Source organism: Falco cherrug, chromosome 7 (genome assembly GCF_023634085.1).
Source record: "Falco cherrug isolate bFalChe1 chromosome 7, bFalChe1.pri, whole genome shotgun sequence".
Lineage (NCBI taxonomy): Eukaryota > Metazoa > Chordata > Aves > Falconiformes > Falconidae > Falco > Falco cherrug.
In genome coordinates, this window is record NC_073703.1 from 66,012,074 (window position 1) to 66,035,405 (window position 23,332).

At 41.6% G+C, this 23,332-nt stretch overlaps 1 protein-coding gene across 21 annotated transcripts in view; it reads left to right on the forward strand.

Annotated features, from left to right (window-relative positions):
• NRXN3 (neurexin 3) overlaps positions 1-23,332 on the forward strand; it is a 1,022,219-nt gene that overhangs the window by 350,823 nt on the left and 648,064 nt on the right. For 18 of the 21 annotated variants that reach the window (XM_055716439.1, XM_055716441.1, XM_055716453.1 and 15 more), the window contains 2 exons: positions 5,023-5,226; positions 13,366-13,392. In XM_055716439.1, the coding sequence (XP_055572414.1) occupies positions 5,023-5,226; positions 13,366-13,392 (231 nt within the window). The remainder of the gene's footprint in view (positions 1-5,022; positions 5,227-13,365; positions 13,393-23,332) is intronic. The other 3 variants (XM_055716444.1, XM_055716452.1, XM_055716459.1) reach the window with 1 other exon arrangement.

Sequence of the window (23,332 nt, forward strand, 5' to 3'; positions counted from 1 at the left end):
AGAATGGAGATTAATACAAGAGAAAGGTCAGAAAATAGGAGAAAGAGCATGAAGAGGTCTTGAATACTTTTTTGTCTGTATTCTAAGAATATGCCTGTTGCTGTATCCCCAGGAGGTTTATGCAGAGCCTTGTGGGGAAGCAGCAGTGAATTGCTCCTTTGGATGCTAAGTGTAAAATTAAAGCTGGCAGGGTCTCAGAGCACAAGACTGGGAAGCTAATCGCTGTTAATAACATTGATTTTCACAGATCTCTGGCATTATGTCAGGGTGGTTTTGAATCAGCACCTGGTTTCTTCTTCCCCTCTCCAAGCTAATGGCAGTGAAGCTTCTGGCTTTGGGATTGCAAATAAATGCCACTCTGTATCTTTTTTCTGTATAAATCTGTGGGTCTCTGAAATGTGGTTTCGCTTATTGCTCCTATGCATGTCTCTGTGAGACATCCAAGCATAATAGCTACCCAAAAAGTAGAAGGGTGGAAGGAATGTGCCTGTATTTTAAACCTGGATAACTGTGCTGCTGCTGCCTGTATTTATGGTGTTGAACAAAAGCACTATAGTCCTCTTGCTGCAGATGGCTGAGGACAATCAAATTGGATGTCATCTCTAAGCATGTGGAGGAAAAGAAGGTTATCAGGAGCAGTCAACATGGAGTCACCAAGGGGTAATCGTGCCAACCTAATAGCCTTCTATGATGGAATTGGCTGGGTAGATAAAGGGAGAACAGTGGATTTTGGCTTGACCTCAGCAAGGTTTTTGACCCTTTCTTCCATAACATCCTCACAGGTAACCTCAGGAAGTGCAGGTTAGACAAGCGGATGGTGAGGTGGATCAAAAACTGGCTGAATGGCAGAGCTCAGAGGTTGTGATTAACAGCACCAAGTCTACCAGGAGGCCTGCAGTTAGTGGTGGTTGCCAGGGGTCCGTACAGTCTCTGGTCCTGTTTGACTATTCATCAATGACCTGGATGAAAGGACAGGTGCACTCTCAGCAAGGTTGTCGATGATACAAAACCGGGAGCAGTGGCTGGTACCCCAGAGGCTGCGCTGCCATCCAGCGAGACCTGGGCAGGCTGGAGACGTGGGCAGAGAGGGACCTCATGGAGTTCAGCAGAGGCAAGTGTAAGGTCCTGCCCCTGGGGAGGAACAGCCATGTGCACCAGTACGGGCTGGGGGGGACCGGCTGGGAGGCAGCTCTGCAGAAAAGGACCTGGGAGTTCTGGTGGGCAACAAGTTGCCCAGGAGCCAGCAGTGTGCCCTGGTGGCCAAGGAGGCCAGTGGGACCCTGGGGGGCATTAGGAGGAGTGTGGCCAGCAGGCTGAGGGAGGTGATCCTGCCCCTCTACTCTGCCCTGGGGAGGCTTCATCCGGAGTGCTGTGTCCAGTGCCGGGCTCCCCAGTTTCAGAGAGACAGGGAGCTACTGGAGAGGGTCCGACAAAGTGCTACGAAGGCAATGAGGGGACTGGAGTGTCTGTGTTATAAGGAAAGGCTGAGGGAGCTGGGCCTGTTCAGCCTGGAGAAGAAAAGACTGAGAGGATGGGGCCAGGCTCTTTTCAGCGGTGCCCAGCGACAGGACAAGGGGCAACGGGCACAAACTGCAGCACAGGAGGTTCTGTCTAAAGATGAGGAAAGACTTGTGTGCTCTGAGGATGGCAGAGCACTGGGACAAGCTGCCCAGAGAGGCTGTGGAGGCTCCTTCTCTGGAGACATTCAAAACCCACCTGGACACGACTGTGCAGCCTGCTCTAGGAGAACCTGCTTTACTTTGTACTAGATGATCTCCAGAGGTCCCTTTCAACCCTGATCATTCCGTGAATGGATGCCACTATTCAGGCAGAAGTCACCAGCACAGGTGCCTAGGAGGCTGAGGTCGCCTAGTTGTTGCTGTTGCCATGTTATATTCAACCCTCACCAGATTTGCTCTATGTGTTGCTCAGCTGTAGCAGGCCTTCCTCAAGTTTTGGGGACTCTCTGTCAGGACAAGGAAATAGGTTTTATTTGTATGACTGCTACTAGGCAATAGCCTCCTCTGAAAGGGTATTTTCTTAGCTGCAGGGAATGGTGTGCTTGCAAGGAGATGTGTTGACAAAGCATCTAGATACTCCAGATGGTGAGGACTTGCAAGGTGAGAATGAAATCTATATTTTTAAAAGATGTCAAGCGCATTGGTGGTCTGAGCTGGGCTGGGCTCGTGTTAGCATAGAGCACACAAAAGAACACTCGTCAACTCCGATGGTTGTATGGGAGGCTGTTTCAACTATTTCAGGCTATTTAATTTTATCTTCTTGTTACAAGGATTCATTGCTCCCCAGCTGTAGCAGACTGGCCAGAGAAGGGACAGTAATACCTGATTTAGGCTACTGTGGGATGTCAGTTGAAACACTGTCTAGAATTTTGTGCCACCCTCAGCAGCTATGGGTGTTCTTCAGGTCCTTCTTACATAAGCATAATTATGATGGTTGGGATTTCTTGTCTAAGGACAGTAATTTTCTGGCAGTGGGATCAGTAGAGCTAAAGGACACAAATTCTTTTTGAAGGGAAGAGACTCATTATTAACGAGACTCATTATTAACACACTTCTGATTTATTGTCTTCTAGTGTCTACAGAAACACTCATGTTTCCAAAGCACCTAAATGCACGGTACTGGGGAGAAGGAAGCAGCAGAGCTGGGGCACTTGGGTTGGCTACTCCCACTCATAGTCCTGATGTCCTCCAACCCCCCCTTCTCACAGCTATTCAGGTGCTAGGGCAAGCAACTGTTTCATGCAAGGCACATCTGAGCTGAAGGCGTCAAAGGAGCCATTTCATGCTTGACTGCATTTTCTAATACAATCCACAGAAAGAGAGAGGAAAGAGAGCAAGGAGAGTTTGTGTGTACATACGCATTGCCTTTGAGTGTATGTATAATATACAGTACATTTAGTTCCAGCTTGCAGCTGTGGGTGGCATGTAAGAGGTGCAGACGTGAGGGAGAAGAAAATCGTGCTTTTGAGAAGAGGAAACCATACCCCCACCTTGAGAAAGCAGCTTTCTTTCCTTCTGTGTTTCTTGGCCAAGCAGAGATGTGAGTCCCCAGGGAAGCACTGACAGCTGGTACCCAGAAGGTGTATGTATGGCTGAGTGGGTGTTGTGTGTACAGACCATGGAAGTCTGTGGGGAGCGCAGCTAAGAAAACTGGTGAGTAGGGATGCTGTTCACAGCCGCCTTATTTTAATCGTGCTCCCAGAGAAGTTTTCCTCTTAATGGATTTTTATGTCCTATGACCAGAGGGGTGCTGCATACCAGCACTTAGTGTGGTGGGTGGCTGCACCGACACAACCACAGTGATCCCCACCAAACATTTTGTAATCAAATACACATCTCCCTTGTCACTTTATCAGCTTGACACTTATATCCTTATTTATCATCTCATTTGTGTATTTCTTACTGATGTTTTGTTACTGGTCATTGTAGAGCCAGCCATGGGTCCTTTCCAGCATGGACATGGAGCTGTTCCTCAGTTTCCCATCCATCTACCCTACTCTAACATTTAGGCATTGAGAGGATGTAAGGATTGGCTCTGCCAAGCTTGCTGTTCCCTTCTAGAAGTTCTGCTCCTGTCAGCATGAGTGGCCTGGCTGGGAAATGTTTGATAAAGGGGTGAAACATGAGAGAACATCTAGATTCCAAATACATGTGATTGCTGTCGGTTAAATTAGATGGGATGGGTGTGTGTGTGTGTGTGTGTTTGTTTGTTTTACAACATGGGAATCCCTACCATTTGAGAAAACTGTCTAAACTGGATGAGGCAGTGGTAAGAGTTCTTTATGGTGCAATCCTTCCCCTTCCTGGGGAGCTGAACTGGTCTTTTTTCTTCTAACCTCTGAGATTTTTATATGTAGTTTCGTGGTAAGTCCTACATGGAACGATCTCTACAGCTCTGCCTTTGGTAGGGGTTGGCTGCAGGCACAAGGGATGCTCCAATTCATACATTAAAATATTTATGTAGATTTGTAAATTTTGTGGCTAAAAATGCTTTGGAGCGTATTCCCGGACTGAAACAATGGTTAGCGTGCTGTAGTGTTTGCTGCAGTTCTATCACAAGACTTTAATTCTGCCCCTTGAGAGAAGAATGTCACTTTCTGCAGGCAGGATCCTGAACAAATAGAAAATGTTAAGTTCTGTAACTCCTTTCCTCAGCTGAACTTTCCATTTTCTCTGACAACCTCAGAGAAGATAGAAAAATATAATTTCTTTCCTTGCTGTTTTTTACTTTTTCCTCCTCCTGACTTTCATTGTGCTTCCTTCTTCTGACTTTTCCTGTTTGAATGACACTTAAATTTACAGTGGAGTTTGTTTTTTCCTTCCTTCATTTACATTTCAGTGTCATCGGTTCTGTCAGCAGAGCTCTACTAACATTAGTTGTTAGTAAGGAGGGGAAAAATATGAAACCACAAAACAGCACAAATCTGATGTAGAAAAGACATTTTAAGAAACGTGCTTCAGACAGTTTTTGGTTTTCTTTAAAGTGCTAGCAATGGAATGAAATTTCTCTCTAAATAAGCAACAGCTCTTAAGAGTACCAGAAATAGGAACTCTGAGCCTTCAAAGGCAGGACTAAATGCTCTAGTAGAAGTGTCGTAGACATTATTTAAAGTAGTCGTTACAGCTAGTGCTGGGGAAGGCTGGACTAATGGAGGAGATGGCATTTTCTGGAAGGTGTGAAAACCGGAGCCTTTGCCAGCTCATTATCAAAAAAGGGCCCTGTGCTAACACACTCATCCGTGGGTATTGTCTCCATGGGTACTACTGCCTCCAGCTGTAGTGAGTACCGTGCCTTTATGTTTGCTGCTCATACTTGCCACATGGGGTTGCTGGATGCAGTTCAACAGTTGCTGTGTTTTTTTTCCAGTTACTTACATTTCTGTGGCAAGCGGTATGGTTTCTGTAGCACAGTGCTCTACCAGAGATGTCGGGGTTCTTTCAGAGGCGATCGCACAGAGGCATAACTTTTCATTTTTTGCAATTGTTTGCTGATTCTTTGCAGAGGCCTCTATCTTGAGCTATGATGGCAGCATGTACATGAAGATCATCATGCCTATGGTCATGCATACAGAAGCAGAAGACGTGTCCTTCCGTTTCATGTCCCAGCGTGCTTATGGGCTGTTGATGGCAACAACCTCACGAGACTCTGCTGACACTCTGCGCCTGGAGCTGGATGGAGGCCGTGTCAAACTTATGGTCAATTTAGGTATCGTATAAAAACCTTCCACTGCCCCTTCACTATTAGTTTGGGCTTGTGATTAATGTTTTTTTAATAATTTTGTTTAATTTCTGTTGGTTTGATTGGATTGGACTGATTTCTAAAATAACTGCTGAGACTTTCATAATAATAATCTTTTGCGGAGAGAAATTCTCTTCCGCATTGCTGCATGAAGATTTGCTGTCAGTTCTTCGTTATGGACAGTGTTGGTTTTTAAGTCTTTAAGTTTTTAAGTTTCCTTTCTTGGTCTGGGACTGGTGAGCTCTGTGTGAGACATGCTGCTTGGTCCATCTTTTGATCAGTTACATCCCTCATTCATCCAGCATCACTCAAAACAGTCAAAGCCAAATGTGGAAGGGAAGCAAAATGAATATGGTGGCAAGCAGAAGTCCTGTGAATCCCGTGCCCTTTACAGAATTTGGCAGCGTTTGATACAACTTTGTCTCTTTTACTAATTTGCTAATTATTTCTGTTTTCTAATTGTATATGTTGCAGCCTTTAGGGCTTTCTATATCTAGTAAAAAAGCTTGGGGGTTTCTGATTGTATCTTGATTAAAATGAAGGTAGAAATAATAACAGTGCACACACACCCCATCCCAAAGGGTTGTGTTCTGTCTCCTTAGAGTTACACTTATCCAGAAAATAATAAAAAGAGATAATTAGAAATGAGTCCAACAATAACAACAATGAAAAAAAAATTGAGAGTTAATGTGCTATTAGATTAGCCTCAATCCATTTTCTTGCCAGTCTTTAAGTATTGTACTGAATGACAAATAGCCTTTTTAAAGAATGTAAATAAACAAGTTGAAGCTTTCTTTTGTTTTTCAGTGATGCAACTTGTTGCTTCATGTAAATCCAGGAATATAACTAAGAAGAGATTTTGATTCAAAGAGGCAGAGCTATCATGACAGTGAGAAATGTTAAAACTCTTCTAATATGTAGGGTACTCTATATGAAGATGTGTGCATGGTCTGGAAAGCTTGTGTCAGCTTCCGGAATTCTAAGCCCCACTGGAATAAGCTTTTGCATTTTTTTGAGCTAATAGTATCAGCATCTTTAAAACCCTGCTCTGCTGATGTCAGGAGCAAACCATGTAGTGGCTTTGTAGAGGGCAAAAAAGGTATTATGCACCTATACTGGTAGTAATGGTTCTTGCTTTTTAACTCCTCTCCTAGCTAGATATGGTAAGTTTATCAGGGTCTTGCTGCACCATAGATGTGATTGAGTGTGATTTTAGGGTTCTTCTTCCTTACCTGGGCAATATGTTGTCCAGCGGTCGTCCTCTGGAACTAACTTGCTTTTTGAAGTTGCTTCTAGTGTCTTTGGTTTTGAAGGTATGAGTCAGACCCTAGTATCTGCTTTTGGAATAAGCAACTGAAGAGAAGAAGATGCATTTAAACAAGTTCATAACTCTTAAAAGCAAAGAATCTCTATCTAAAGGGCTATGAAAACCTTTGCTTTTTATTTAAAAAAAAGAAGAAGAAGAAGAAGAAAATGCAAGAGTTCTCATTTGGATTACATATTTGCTCTGTTTAGCTTGACTGAAGAAGTGTAAAGCCCTACTGAATGTCTAGCTACCATAGGAACAGTTGCTGCCCTATCCAGACTGACCTAGAGGACAGAGGGAATAGATCAACTTCAGCTATGACAGTAACTTCCCAAATAAAGAGAAACAACACTCTGATGATAGCCGTATCTGCCTATATTAACTTTAAGTGAAGGAAAATTTCATAGGTCTGCAGGATTTCTCTGGAGAACAGCTCAAAAGAATTGCTGTTGAGCGTTCATACATGTTTAAAGAGAATCTTTCATAAAACTCCAGTGCACATATATATATATATGTGTGTGTGTGTGTGTGTCTGTCTGCATCTTCTGATCTAACACATTTGGTGCTAATAATCTGGCAAAATGAGATGTTTTTTTCCCCACCATTTCCTTTCTTGGCAATTATTGCTAGCCATTTTCTTATCAGATGATATACTTAATCGCAGGAAGACTGGCAGTGTCACGCTTCTGTCGGAGAAGTGACGGGGCAGCTGAGTAATAGCTCAGTTCTACACTAACTCCTTGTAACACAGAGCCAGTTCTTTTACCTTGCATGCCGTAGTTTCTCTCTGTTGAAGAGAGAATACTTCACAGCCCTCCAGGGATATGGTAGTGTTTTAGTAAGTGCTGCTTCTATCACCTTTGATACTACAGCATGAAAACTGCCAGACTTCATCAAAGATTATTATTTTTTCTTCTGAGAAATGTACCACTGGTTTGATTCTATTACGTCTTCATCTTCCTTTAAAATCAGTGAGAACAGGGGGAATTGCTCCTTTTGGGTGTTCAGGGCTTCCTAGACTTAGATCACAAGTGAATACGAGGAGGTTATATTCAGATTATCCTGAATTACTTATAATTTTTTACAGTTTACTCTTTCCTTTCCAGTTTTCTTTATATCATGCTGGCAGGCCACAAGGGAAAATACTGCCTGCCAGCATTGTATGCCTGATTGACATTGGTCACTTGTAATATCGCTGGGGTCTGTTACTTAGCCTGGAGCTGGACTGCTCAACTCTTACTACCTGGCATCTAAAAGATGTGGCTAAAGAATTAGCATATGATCTACACATGTTTGGAAAGAGATCTGTCATTGATGGTTTAATACAGGGACATGTGTAAGCCATACCCTGTGTTAACTGAAGTTTTGTGTAGTTGCAGGGACCAAAGCAATGTATATGCCAGATTTGTCAGCTTTTCAGCTGGAAACTTTGTTGAGGTTGAATCTTCCCACAAAAGTGACTACAGGCTGCATCAGCGGAAACCTGTCACCACTCTCCTTCTATGCCCAACTCAACAGAAAGGTAGTTTAGACTGTTGGAACCTGGATTGAGCTTCATCTGTCCTCTCTTCAGATTTATAAAGCTGTCAGATATATTCCTTGAAACAGGACTTCACTTCTATCAAAATGGCAAAGTTACCTTGCTGTTAAAGAAACAGAATTGGAGGAGGAATGATGTTAAGAGAGCCATTCATTTTCAGTTGTTTACTATAAGTCACATCTAACTCTTTAAGGAGACTGATCATAGCCAAAATGTCACAAATAAGAACCAAATCTTCATTATCTGACCCTGCCAAAATCCGCTTATCAGTGAGAAACAGTTAGCACCACCTCTGAAGACCTGAGTACGCTTGGTGTCAGCATCCTCCCAAGCGTGTAACCCATGGCAGACGTGTGTAAAAAAAGACTGTTTTGAGTGGTGAGTTATTTAATTGTGCTTTTCTTATAAGTCATTTAATACTATTAATAAGAGCTGCCTCTGTCTTCTTGTTTGATCTATTCCATTTGATTACTTCTTATCATTTGTGTGGTTATAAAGGTCTTTCCTATGTTGGTTTTTTTTTTTTCTTTCTTTCTTTTTTTTTTTTTTAAAAAAAAAATCTGTGTATTTCAGTTGTAAAGCTTTCCCATACCCCATCAGCCATGGTAAATCAAAAGATGGTATTCAACCCTTCAAAGGCCTGAAGCCTGCGGCCCGCACAGCAAACAGCCCTGAGAACAGAGCGCACAGAGCAGCCTGCAGGGGCTGGCATATCCCACCCACTTCCCCAGCACTCGGTGTCCAAACGGGGGATAGACACATCGTACAGCCGGCACGGGTGGGCATGGACAGCTTGCTGTAGAAGGTGGGAGGGAAAGGAAGAGCAGTGATGAACAATTATTTAAGAAAGGGAGGCTAGGAAGGTTGTTTCAGACGTTTCTGTGTGTGTGCCCGAGGCACTGCAATCTGCATGTTGACAGCACAGTCTCACAGGGGTTTGTTTGTTGTGTGAAGATTAGAAGTCCAAATGTGATACAGATCTCACTTCTGTTGAGAGAAGGGCTCTGAAGAAATGGGTCTAGAGTGGAAGGAGAGAGAGAAATTAAGCAAATTGTGGCTTGGAATGTACTTGGGAATAATTTTTGATGCTGAGATGATGTGCAGAAAGGGAAAGAAATGGCTGGTCCAGTAGGGAGATCCATCTTCACATTATTCCTCCCATTGATGAGTGGGAGGGTTATAGTGTCACTGAATTTTATTAAAGTGTATTTCAGGTTTTGGTGACTGGAATAAATACTTCCTGCCTCCTGTTAATCGGAGCCAGGTCTGTTGTTCTTCTCACCTGTCTTTTTGTAAGATATCTGCTCAAGGGTGTCAAAGACATCTTTGCCTCTCCAAAGTGCCAAGTTTCTTTTATCATTCCTGCATACAAACACGGCAGGCACATTTTTTATTTTTCTTTTTTGATGTATGTGAACTTTTATGCCAAATTTCCCTTTGTGCGAATCATAACGCACAGACCTGCCTGCATATGCCCATGCACAGTTTCTCAACAATAAATGTCTTTTCTATAATCAGTGCATACAAAAGCCCTTGATTTTTTAATATTTTATTTTTGTCATAGACATGCAAAGATATTTGTCAGCTGTTGGTTGCAGGTGGGTGCACAGTCTGACTGCATGCAAGTAGGGGAGAGGCAAGGAGCCACACTACAACATGGAGTAAGAGTGTGCACAGGACCTCAGCTGGTTTCCTCATAGGAGATAACCTAGTGTGAGCTTAGAAACAATCAGGCCTTGATATTCTGTCTTGTCCTAGGCTTGCCTTAAAGTGCTCTTCTACAACCACGTGTGGGTGCTCATCAAAAGGAACAAATACTTTGTCCTCACACAACAAAGGTGACTTCATTCCTGATTCAAGGGAAAAACAGCCTGGGGCTTTAGCACTATCAAATAAATATCACCCTTTTCAGGCACAAAGATACAAATGTTAAGAAACACAGACCTGATTCACAGAGACTTCTGTTTGCTGCTCAAGATATCTCCATTCAAATCCCTAGTGTTAGCTAATTACAGTGGAGCTGTTTAACCTTTTGTGAGGCTGGGGTCTTTGGCCCATTTTCCTGGTGATGTGCTCTGGAAAATCTTCCACCTGAACACTAAGGAAGCAGCTTCTGGTTTACATTAGGAATAATAATGAAAGAAAGTAACTGCAGAAGGTCTTTCCAGCTTATCCTGCTCCCCATGCAGTTATAGAGTGTTTTCACTTTACTGCTGTCCTCCAGATTCCTCATCCAGTTGCTCAGCTGGCAGGTGACTGGATTTACAGCTGTTTAGGTATACTCATCTTCAAAAGCTAAAGCGAGGGACAACTTCTTTTCAGTCACAAATGCAGACGTACCTAAATAAAGCAAATCTTACCAGTAGAAGCTGGTAACAGAACTGAGAGCCCCAGCTGATGATTACCAGAAGCCTTATTGCCCTGGTACTGTGCAGGAGGAATCCCAAGAAGTTTTTTTTAATTATTCCTGAATTCCTCAGCTGCTGCTGTTTTGAGCACAAAGACGAGTCTAAACCTGCACCTTACTGCCAGGGTTTTTTTGAGGATTACTGCAATCATTTGCTTTGGATTTGTAGTTTTATACGAGTTTAGAGGAAAAATGGGTACTCTGCCTTTCTAAAAACAGATATAAATGTGAGAAAACACCTTCATATATTAACGATTAGAAATTTCTTTTTTGGTTGCTTTGACAAGCCTCAGAATTAAGGAAATTAACAAAAAACCTATGCATGTTCTTTGAAGGTAGCATGAAGAGTATGATGGTGCTGGTGTAGCAGCACAGGCAGATACACTTGCCTAGGTGCCATGTGGGATCCCCACTGACCCAGCTGGACTAAGTCCAGTTCAGGGGCTGGTTCTTCTGGAGTGTGCTTGGACGTTTCTGCCTGGCACTCCATTGCATGGCATTGCAAAGCCTTCGTGCTCACACAGTCTGGGGATCTAATAGCACCATGGCAGCTGTCAGGGCAACCCCCTCAGTAACTTGGTCTCTTGTCCTTTGAAATAGAAGTCTAGCAGCCAGGATAAGGGCTACACTGGTTTTCAGTTTGAAACATTGATCCCTTCACCTGGAGCAGTCCGTGACTCAGCCTGAGGGGAAGCCCTGGGACATGTAGTTATTTTGGTATGGCTGCAAAAAGCCTAAAAGTGCAAAACTTCTCTGCAGACGCCTATAACGCAACAGTGGGTTTACTTTCTAACTTTGATGAATGTTGCTGATGACCAGCCATGTTTCTCTTTCTGTTTATCCCATAAGAAATTCCCCTGTTGTTCCAGCTGTAACAACTCTCTTGATCTCACTTGCTTGCAGTGAGACCTGGGAGCCTCTCTCGCTCTTGCTCTCCATCAGGTCATAGAGGGAAGTTCCCCAGCATGTACTTCAGAGCTCCCCTTACCCCCCCCCACCCCCCACCCCCAACTCCTATAAGGGATATAGCCACCACTGTACGGTGATCGTAGCAATTGCTCCAGGGCTGTTTGCTCCCACTTTTCTGTTGCGGTTGACGACACATGACAAACCTAATCGCACAAAACCAAACCCAGATTTTCTCAAGAGAAGTTCTGCTTGAAAACAGACTCTCTCTGACTATGCTGCTCCTGATTGGTGTGTCCCTGCTCATTACGGCTCTTTATTTAGAGACTCTTATTCCTTCCTCTTTCATTTTTTTTTAATAATTGCATATAGTTTCAGCTGCTGAAATAATTTTCCTACATCTGCCTGAGTAAACATAAAATTGGTCCAGTTAAGCAGCAAACTGTTTTATATCCCTCTGCCATTCTGTATAATCTCTCTTGCTAGGCCATATCTCTGTAATAAATACAGCCGTCCCTGCTGGTCAAAGCTTTAGTTGTCCAGAGTGGATATTCAGTAGCATGGTGCTATTATACCTGGCCTTGATTTCCTGAGAGAAGGTCATCGTGGCCCAAAATATGTACTAGCACTGATATAGTTCTTGCCCATGTCAGACACCACAGTAATGGGTGTTCACAAGGCTGTAAGTAGGCCTTTATGAAAGAAAGATCCTCTTCATGGGTCGTATCCTGAGATATGCTGAGCATTGGTGTGGTAAATGAGAGAAGCAGTGCTCAGAAGGCCTGTAGCTCAGGCTGTCCTACCTCAGCTTGTTTTCTCTGTGCAGACTCCTCGGTTGCCATTTATTAGATTGCACAGTCATAACTCTTATTTTTCTTTCTCTATATTCCTCTTTGTCCCTCCCTTGCCTATAACCTCTGAATGAAGCAGGGCTAGCAAAGGTTCCCAGATCTGCCACTTCACTGCCCATTTCATCTTCTCCCTGAACGTTATGAGCATCCCATTCAGTCTTACCGTTCAGACAGCAAGACGAGATCGGGCTCTGAGGAACTGGCAGGGCTGGGGACCTTTGAAAGAAAACTCCGTTCCCCCTGCCAAGCAAAAAAACCCCAACCAAAACCCAAACTATTCCCAACATCCAGAACTAGTTGAAATCTGGGCTGGGCGTTCGTGCGGTTAGCTGTTTGCAAGTGGCCATTTTATGATAGGACACAACTGGGCAGTATATTAACCCTTTCCTCGCCTGAATGGACAGCGTCAAGTGTGTCTGTGCACATACTAAAAAGTGTTCTGGGCTGGTGTTGGGGGAATGAAAAGAGGGTCTGTCTTTGGGAGAGCTGGAAAGGGTTAAATATTGCACCAACAAATCTCATAGGCTGATTTTACAGGTACTCTGTGTTGGACAGATGGTGTATTTATGCAGTAACAATATAAATTAATTCAAAAGAAACCAAGTATAAAGGTTGACTTTGAGCTTCAAGCTTCTTAGAGAAATTGCTGAAGTACTTTAAAAAGCAAAATGACACTGGAGTATGACTTGCATTTTGAGGGAGATATTTTGTGCCTTAATTATCAATTTTTTTTTATTGTAATTCACAACAGTTTATGGTCTGGAGTAGAAGATACTCTTAGATGCATAGGTTTCTATAAAAAGAAAATAATTTTCTGTGTCAATGTGTGGATATATATGTATATTGGTATATCTCTCTATACATATGTGTATATATATGTGTGTATATATATATATTTATGTAACAGATATTTGTGTAGAATATACTGTACATATACACCCACTCCTGAACTTGTACAGACTGTATATAAGTATAAAATGGCCACATCTCTTTGCGTGTGTCTGTCCCCGGAAGGGTGGACTGATTGTTTTTGGATGTCTGCAGCTGTTACCTTGAAGGATGCAATTTCATCTTTCATTTATTTTTCCCCATCTAGACTGTATCAGGATAAACTGTAACGCCAGTAAGTTTTCCCTCAAGTTTCATTTTGTTCTCTTTCTATATATATTAAAATAACTTTATTTTCTTTGCTGTTTTATAAGCTGTTTTTCTTTTATTTTCTTTCTTTTTCTTTTCTTTAAAAAAAATAATCTTCTGAAATTGAAGGGTTGGGTGGGATATGAAGCTGGGGGGAAGGAGGGAAGACCTTATGGTGATTGTATGTGAAAATTTTGTGTTAGGTTTCTCCAAGGAGGAGATGAACTGTTATTTCATAGCTTTACAGAAGAGCACCTGAGGAACCTGATGAGCTGATACTATATTTCACTGGTAACCTGTTGTCTTTATGAAAACTTTTAAAGAACCACATAAGAATAACAACAGGTACTGTATGCACTTCTCCACTACAAAAAAAAAAAAAAGGCATGCATATTTAAAAAAACAAATCAAAACAAAAAACCCCGCACCTCAAACTCTCGCTGTATTTAAGAATGGTGACAACTTAACCTGATAGTTATACAAAGACATTTTATTTGGGTATAGAAGAAGGAAAAAATAGATCTTAGATTTTGATTATATTATCAGTGTTATGTGACAACCTTTTATATAGCATTTACCAGTCTTAGGTGGTAAATGCTCTTCGATAATAAATTCCAGCGGAATCTTTCGGTCACTGAAGATCCCTTTCAGTCTGTAAAACTAGGGGAGAATACTTAAAAAATCTCTGTGAAAAATAATAGTGAAAGATCATATCCAATTCTATACTGGTTGGGGAAAGAAAATCTTTGCTATTTTACTTTGTAGAGTTAGTCGAAGTTGATGCAAGCCTCAAAGTGAAAAGCACTTACCAAAGAATGGAGCTGTTTAGCTCTCATGTGTGCTTTGAGACTTATCTTGCTTGAAACCAGATTCCTGAACTGACAGGTTCTCTGTGTTAGTTTTTATGTGGAAAGATTTATGGAAGGCTAAACATCACTTTGGAGATGTTACAAGGGATTAAAAGGAAAGGATGGTCCATGCTTTTTCTAGAGGATGTGTTCTTTTTATTTACCCTCCATCCAATCTCACAGGAAGGTGGAAAGAATTGCGTTGCAGCCCCAAAAGCAAATATAGAGCTTTTTAGCAGCAGAGCCAATTGTAGCAGCACTGAGAGAATCTTACTGTAAAGCAGTTTCTTAACAGCTTTGCCACAGTTTTAGACTGAGTAGGTTTGTAGTGTTATGCAGCAGATGGCAGTTTGTTTTTTTTTTCCACCATGTACAATAGTTGCAAAATTTAAAAGGTTCTCTGTGATTGCAAATAGAAAAAAAAATAATACACACATAAGCAGATAAGATGAGCTCTCCCTCCTGGCTGCTGCCAGCTGATTGAGATCCTACTTGGCATGGAAGGGGAAGCAATTAGTCTCTTGATCTTGGGAAGTGGTCCCTGGGAGCCTATAGCCAGGGACAAGCCAAAAGCATTGGCTGATATGTGATTATTCCTCAGCTGTAAGCCCTGATAATGCTGTAGGAGCTTGATTGTGAGTTCACAACATTGAGAACTGCGGCCTTCTTCAGACCTGCTGCAAGGTGGTGTGGGATTAGTCCTGTATGACTCAAAGTTTGACAGCTCTTGTTGAATTCCTTTTGCTCTTCGAAGTTTTAACACTGTGTTTCAAGATAGAGTGGGTAATAGAAAAAAGTATCTTGAGTCTCTGCTAGCTGAGATTGCCAGTTTTTACCCAGCAGCGTTGAGGACATTTGCATAAAAATAGGATCTTTTGCTTCCTAAGGGTTCATATGCTCCTGCTGCTTAGCCACCTGTAAATCTAAACACTTGCACCATAGTTCTTGTTGATGCATGTCATCTGAGCATTCATATCAGTTCCTCTGGTATTGGACAATAATCTGGTGTTGTCGTCAGCATCTTCTACTTCTGATGACAGCTGGCTGTAAAAGACTTAGTTATGGAAGACTATTATCAGGTTTATCAGATAAATTCTGGTAGCAAGGAGCAATGGTCTGGTTTTCATGCAAATCAAAATCTAGCAGTAATTGGGAGAAACATTCAAAAAAGAAAAAGAGAATCCTATCATCAGGGCAGTGGGAATACAGCCTGAATCCGGTGCATTTGTTACTTTCCCCATAAACATAAAAACATCTTGATTCATTTTGCTTCCATGCATTCAATAGTTGAGCCTGTTGCATTTTTAAATACAGACTTCCTCTGAAGGATTTTTTTTGTATTATTTATTTTCAACCACTTTGGATTTTCCTGTTCTATTTTTTATGATATGTTGCTGAAAATGAATAATCCTAGTGCCTCCAACAACTTGTTTTGTTGCTGCCTGTTGCAGTGACTTGGGTCATCTGTCCTGCTTTCTAGAATGGAACGTGCTGGAAACAGATTGATGAAAACCTGTATATTCTTGCATGAATAAAATATGGTTATGCAGAAGCAGATCAAATATCACTGTAAACATTCTTGCAGGCACATTGATATTTACTTGTGCAGACAGAGTTACTCACATATAAATGGGTCTTCCAGGGTCTGTTGAAATGAGAAGTGTTTCAGAGTAACTTGAGAAATGGGATTCACAATCAGTTGAAGAGTTTCAGGTCAAGCAGTCACCATTGCTAACTGAATAGAAGGGACCTGGTGCATGGTTTTAAAGGTAAACAGAGCTGTACTTTTGGAGTCTTGTGGAACATGTAGGTTGAAGAGCCTACCATAGCAAGCACTGAAGCTCGTGCTCTTTGAGAGAAGTCTAGTATATTGTCCCAGGTAAGCATTTTATTTTCAATATTCTTGCTCTTAATTTTAATTGAAAGGATTGAGGGAATTTTGCTTGCGTATACTTGGATTGTCATATATCTGATGCAAAATACTGTTTTCCATCGCTTCATTTCTTCTTACCCTCTGTTTCTTATCATTGTCGTATCTCATAGTTCTGAAACGGAAAACTGACATCGTTTCCAAGAATAAGAACATTTTTTTTTACTTTGTCTGTATTTAATACTTATCCTCTCCTTTCACTCTTGAAGATACCTAAACTGATCTTATCTGCTTCTGCACACTGATAAGAGTTTGAATTTAGAACGACCCAACAGTGCTGTTGCTTGCACAGATGTAACTGGGTATTAACTGTTTTCCTCTGAGTGTAGAATAAGCGCAACCAAAAGCAAGATCAGGATCCCAAAATGCACTGTGTGAAGGTGCATTGAGTGATTCCTCAACATGTAATGTAGACATAATGGATAGCACAATTTTGTTGGCTGGATTTATGGGGAAAATAGGTATAGTTTAATACTTATGTACATATATTTTGGGGTTTTAAATAGAGTTTCCTAAAGAAGAGTAGCTCTTTGGTCCATCTCCTCTAAACTGTTTCTTGAAATACATAGTTCATTTTAAAGAAAATTGAAGTTGTTGTGATAGTTTTATAGTTTGTGGCATAATAGCTGGTGCTCTGACTTTTTCTTCATTTTTTCAAAGATATCTAGTCCTTAATTTCCGTATTCCCTTTTCAGTGACCCCACTTCTTATCAGTCCAGATAGGCATATTTTTTAGCATTCTACCCAATATGAAGTGTGGAGGACAGGGCTGTGTGTGCTACAGATTCACCAGGTTTTGGAGGTGTCTTCACTTTGTGTTCTTTCTAGGATACTGCTTGTATTATTTTTCTTGGCCTAGTTCTCTCTTCTTCTCCCAAACCCATTATGTGGCTTATCAATAGCCACGTAATTCGACACTGCCTTTATGTGAGGTTTGGTCTTCCAAAAGTAGCTGCCTTTGGGACAGCGAATACTTCTCTCTTACCACTTGTTATTTCATAGCGAAGCCTTTTCTTCTCACTGTATCATGCCAGACAAGCCGTTACCTCTTTTCGTGTCACTTGTGAAGCCTCAGCAAATCCTGATCCTCTTCTCTCTGTGCTAAAAGCACAACTGAAAGAAGATGAAAAATCACAGTCTGATCACTACTAGTTGGTCCTGTGTCTCTGTGAGGCAGTTAGCATGTTGTTTCAGATCCAATTAATTTTGGACTGGTCTTTGACAACAGAAGACAGCTAGAACATGAGATTGGTTCTCCCTTCTCAGTTGTCATGCTTACTGTATTTAGTTCCTTAATTCAATGGAACATTAATGTTCTGTTTTAGTAAGTGCCACTGTAACAACATAAAATAGAAATATCTGATGTGTAACTCTCTGGGAAAGGTTTAAAGTTTTCTTTTTTTCCCTATCATCGTAAGTTAATAGGAAGCTGTGCTAACTCTAAGCTAATCAAAATGTTGTAAAACCAAGTGCGCTTAGTTGATTCCTAGTGATGTTGCTGTCATTTTAATAAAGCTTAACAGTACTCTAACATGAAAACATTATTTGGAAAGTGAAGAGGTATGATTAAACATACACATCATATTTGTGACTCTAGTATCTCCTAACTCCATTTAAACATAATCAGGAAGAAATTAATGCCTATGCAGCCTGAAAAGTGACAAGTCATTAGTATGTCATATTGTGGTGTTGAAAGCAAAGCTGATATCTATACAGCTGAGCTGAGAATGGTCTCACCTTTGAGCAGTCTCAGACTCAGGCTGCTGGTGTGGCCTCATGCTGCTGCTGCACTGCAATGCAGAAGAAAGGAAAGGAGCAAGCCTGTCTTTGGAAGACTTCTTCTTCTGCCAGGTGATGAAACAGCAGTCCTTCCAGGTACTTTGTCAGATGGTGAACTAAGAAGTCTGTTAGAGGAAAACATACTATGCTGGATCCAACCAGTAGTGAAACTGAAGATGTATTCCTGGCAGGCACTCTGCTAGTGATCACACACTTGCAGACATGAGTTCATTCCAGTCTCTGGCAGCACGAACATATGGACTCTCTGACCGGTGGTTTGGCTCCAGCTGCTGCACTCACACCCCTGTACACCCTCATGCACACAGAGGACTCCTCACCCAGGAAAAAGGAAGGAACTCAATAAGAAGACAGGACAGACTGCACTTATCAGGTGCAGGGCACAGCCAGGTAAGCATACTGACCAGTAAATATTTATTTGTGACCAGCCCTTTTTATCCCCTTTCCCCTCTATTTTCCCACTCTTTTCTCTCCCAAAATCACCTAAACTCATCCCTTTTCCTGTCTTTGGTTTCTCCCCTAAACATTGCATAAGTCTGTCTGATCCCACGCTGCTTTTCCCCTGCATCACATATGTCCCACCCCAGGCAGCAACCCCCTTAATCCAAAAGGGGTGATCTCAAGAGCTGCTCTGGATGACTTATGGTGATGGAGTTTCACTCTTGGGCACTGGGGCTAATGGCTTTGCTGGGACAGCCCTGGGAGAGGCCCAGACAAGGTGTTCATTCCTCAGGAGTCCTTGATTTACATTCCCACCTGCCACTGTTCCCCAGTGCTCCTCTGGGCTCATGCAGATAAGTCTCTGGTGGGCTGATGGCCCCTGTGATGGGGCTGGACGTAATTCAGGATGATATCATTTGGGCTTCCCCTCCTGCTGTTGTCTCTCTGAGCTCCTTGTGGGCGTGCAGATGGGTTTTATCACATAAACCAACAAATTCCTTTTCCATGTGGCTGCTACTGCAAAGTGAGTTATTTTGTCTCAGACTTGCTTGACTCAAGTCCACTCCAGGTCCCCAGTGGGGAAAAAATTCTCGACTTAAGTTCTCAACTCAGAGGTTGCTTGATACCCCTGCAAAGTAAAATAGTGCTCCTGAGCTTGTTTTAAAAAAGGAAGGGACAAAGTCCACAGAGTTATTACCAGTTGCAATGGAGAGGATGAAACCCTTTGGGACTGGGTTGCACATGGACATCTTCCATCTATGTGAGAGGAAAAGGGTGAATGCATACAAGAAGCTGCTCTGCTTTGCTGCTGTCTAGACAATATGTCTTCTGTAGATTAGATTCTGTAATTAGTTGCCAGAACATCCACTTTGTTCTTTTGTTCAAAGAAAATTGGCACAAAACTGGAAACTCATGCTTTAGAATCTAGGAGGAAGTGAATATTTTATATGTGATTAATTTTGTCTGAGAACAACCCAGAGAGAGCATCTCTAATGAGACTTTGAATAGTGAAAAAGAAAAGCAAACACTAATCAGCACAAGCACTGCTTGCTGTGTTGGGTGCTATCTTATCAGTAAATTTAAGGCCAAATCAGTCAGCCGTAGGGCTCAGCAGATACTTCGTGAGGAGTGACTGGTAAAGAGACTCCAGTGATTTACATTCTTGGGTGCAGAACCCTGGGTGTAATTAGCACAAGCTTTTCACAGTGTCTTTAATCCTCCTCATCCAGACAGTACTATGAAGATTAATGTTTTACTGTGGCATAATTAATTAATTTCTGCAATCCTAAACTGCAGTTTGTGATACCACAAGGTCCCTGCACCCCAGAATATTTCAGGGGCCATAAATCTGGGCTACAAATGCAAGTGCGTGTTTACTAGACTTCAGCTAGCCACAGCTCTTAGTTAGCAGCAGTTAGCCTTCATCTTCCAGCTAATGCTGTCACATCCTCTGAAACTCTGATCTTACTCTTCAGTTCTAGTCCTTGGGGAGAAACTTCAGCAGGTCTTCTAAGGTCATCACTTTGAAGAGATGGTACTGTTCAGAGCAGAGCTTGGTAGAACGCTTTCTGCAGTATTTTTACCTAAACTGCTGTGGTGAGAGCTAACGGGAGAGAAAACTAACCTTGGGAACTCGGCAATCACCTGCCGGGAATCAATGACCTACTTTTGGAAAATGGTTGTGCCAGCTTACTGGCTATTGTTCCCACCCCAGCAGCTTTTCTTGACTCCTCACCACTTCTTGAAAAGTTGCCTGTGCTGGTAGGTTTTTATATATGGCATTTTCAGTTCGTGTAGCCTCTGACCTCCTTCCATGGGATTATAATTAAAAATGAGAACTGTTTTGAAGGGAGCAGAATCAAAACAACCATATTGATCACCTTGTCACTCACTAAACTAGATACCCATTAATTAATGTTAGATATTCCAATGAAATATTAGGATTCTGAATGCTATAACAAAGGTTATGAAATATGAAAAGATTGGGGGGGGGGGGGGAGGGTGTGTTAATACTTTTTTTTAATTATTTATTTTTTTTGGCCAGAGGAGAAAGATGCTGTAGCTAAACTTTGGAGTAACCTAGGAAGAAGTTTGTGGGTTAACTTTTGAAGTCATGTGATGCTGGGTTTTGTTTTAATGAAATATTGAATTGACTAGTTGCTGGTCAGCCATGTTTTTCTCTTATCCATCAGTTGTTATAATATGAGTTTTCTTTCTCGTGTTTGTTTAGGGAGAACAGGATGTCTTGCTTTGTTTCCTGTTGCAATATTGGCAGGATCTCAGCCAGGATGTCTGGAAAAAAAAAAAAAAAAAAAAAAAAGGCTTTGCTAGAAAAACTTGTTCTTCTCAGTTTGTTATTTCAGCCACTTGCTTTGTATAAATTGATTTGTGTTTCTTTCAGCTCAGCTGTCATCACTTGCACTTTCCTCAGTGTTTTCCTTTAACCCCTGTAGGTGGCTAAGCACTACACAGCTGCTGGCTAATTCTCCCCCAGCCTGTGTGTTATCAACATGGTTTTGCTCACAAATCCAAAACATAGCACCATACAGGCTGCTACGAACAAAATTAACTCACTCCCAGCCAGACCCAGTACACTCAAGAAGCAACTGTAGCCTTCAAAGTTTGTGGACATCATGCTATAGGGCTTAAAAAGGCAATGCTTTTGATGCCTTCTAGTGAAATAGAGGGCCAAAGGTAGACTGGAACAGTGTCATTAATGGTGTCTAAGTGTGTTGAGCATTTGGTGATTTGTTTTTCATTGATTTTGCTTTTTCTACACAAGGCACTGAGTTTGAGGAAACTTGCTGTGTGAATGGTAATATCAGGGACATGTGTAGCAATACTAAATGTGTTGTTTCCAGGATTAAGACATATCAGGCTGTTGACTATCTTAAAATCTGACAACTTCATTAGGACATAAATACTGGATACTATTCCCAGGAATGGTGAGAGGGTTTGATAATAACAGAGAAAAGTTTCTTCCTCACAGCTGGGAGACTTTTGCCGTCCTTTCCAGCCCTCACACCACCCACCTGTTTCAGCAGTGACTGCTGCTGTCCTTCTACCACCATGACCCATCGTGTTGCCTATATTTTGTACTGCAAGGCTGGTTTCGCTGGCAAAAGGCACTGCTCCTAGAAAATTTGTCTCAGGGAGAAAAGAACTGAAATTACATGCAGGTGCTTGAGGGGTAGGGTAGAATTTGACTTTAAAAATATTCTTTGGTGCTTCTGTGCTTGAGTATTGGCCTCTGAAATGAGCTGGGGAAAGTCGAGCTGCAGGTTCACAGTCTGCCGCTGAAAGAAGCACCTTAGCTTGCTTAGCACCAAGAAAAAAAAATTACTGTTTGTGCACAGACAGAATGAGTCAGAATAAGAACCCTTCTCCCAAAGAGAGTCTCACTTGTTGAGCTGGTGCACACTGATGTATGATGCATATGGCAAGCTTGCATTACTACTGCTTCTCTGGAAAATAGTCCTTAGCAAACCTTTCAGCAGTGATATCTTCTTTCCTAATTGCTTATCTTCTCTCAAAAAAAGCTGATTCTTGAGGTTTCAGGGCCAAGAAAACAGTTGCTGTCTTCTTGTCTGTCTTGTGCAAAGGGAATACAATGCATGAGAAGACTTGATGCCATGAGGAACCTGGACGAGATGACACAGATGTGTTTGATCAGTGAGAATTCTTATATCATCATAAACCATTTTCTAGCTAGTGGAAAATGCAATATGCTGAACACTTTCATTCCGAATATGAAGCGTTAGAAAGGCTGAGAGAAGTTCTCAAGTAATTTTCTGAGTTAAATATCTTTTTGATTCGTGTCACTTCAGCGGTTGCTATATTAAACAGTGTGTGCACACTTCATTATGGAAAAATAGCTTTTTCGTCTTGGTGGATATCACAGTATCCAGGTCTGATCATGAATTGGAGGTCAAATCACCAAGTACAGTTTTAATCATCTGAGGATATCTTATTATTTTTGTTTGCTCATGGATTTCAAGTAGACAATCGTGAGTAAGCCTGAAACAAACCAGGGAAGTTATTTTAATTAATTGTTAATGTAAGAGTAGGTTCAGGTAAGGGTTTAGTTATGTATTAAGAAACTGTTAGTATGCTGACATAACCTGTATTGCTCTGTTCTGTTTTGGTGTGGTGTGTTTTTTTTTGGTTTTTTTTTTTTTTTTTGTAAGGGAATCTTATTTGAAATTATTCAGCCCACTGTATTGGACTGGTAGGGAAAAGGAGCGTAGCTGGTATTGCTTTTGACTCACATCAGCATCTTTCAGGTTACAAACTGTTACCACCTTCACCAAACCGTTAGCGTCTTTGTAACTGACTAGTGACAAATGTTCTTACAGCATTCAAGCATTTAAGCAAAGCTGAAGTCTTCTGTCTAGCGTGGTACTCTTGAATTCTTGGACTTTAGTTTTTAGCTTTGAGACGAGGAACAGTATCTGCCAAATTGTTCTGCTGCATGCAAAGCCACAAACCCTTCTTAGCTGTGTTGGGGAAATATATTTGATATTTCTTTGTCCCAAACCCCAAGTCCTTTTTATAATCATGTGAGGGGTTCTAGATTTGAATGGATTCCCTCCATTCCAGGTTGGCAGGTACAGTTGAAGACGTGTGCATCCTGTAGAGTTTATGATGGCGCAGGGTCTAATTTGAATAAAGTGGGTTTGCATGTTCAGTGCAGCAGAAAAAATGGCAAGTGCAAATGTTACTGGAATATAATTGTTCTTTTTTATAAGCAGAAATAATAAAAAATTCACAAAAATATAAATTGCAAAGAAGTTCCTTGAAAGAGCTATGGATATGTGAGGACCTTTTGTCATTTAGGCTTGCAGAGTGAGTTTGCTCAGTGGAACTGTGAATGAATCCAGGAGTTTATAAGGACTGTTACAAATTAGGTG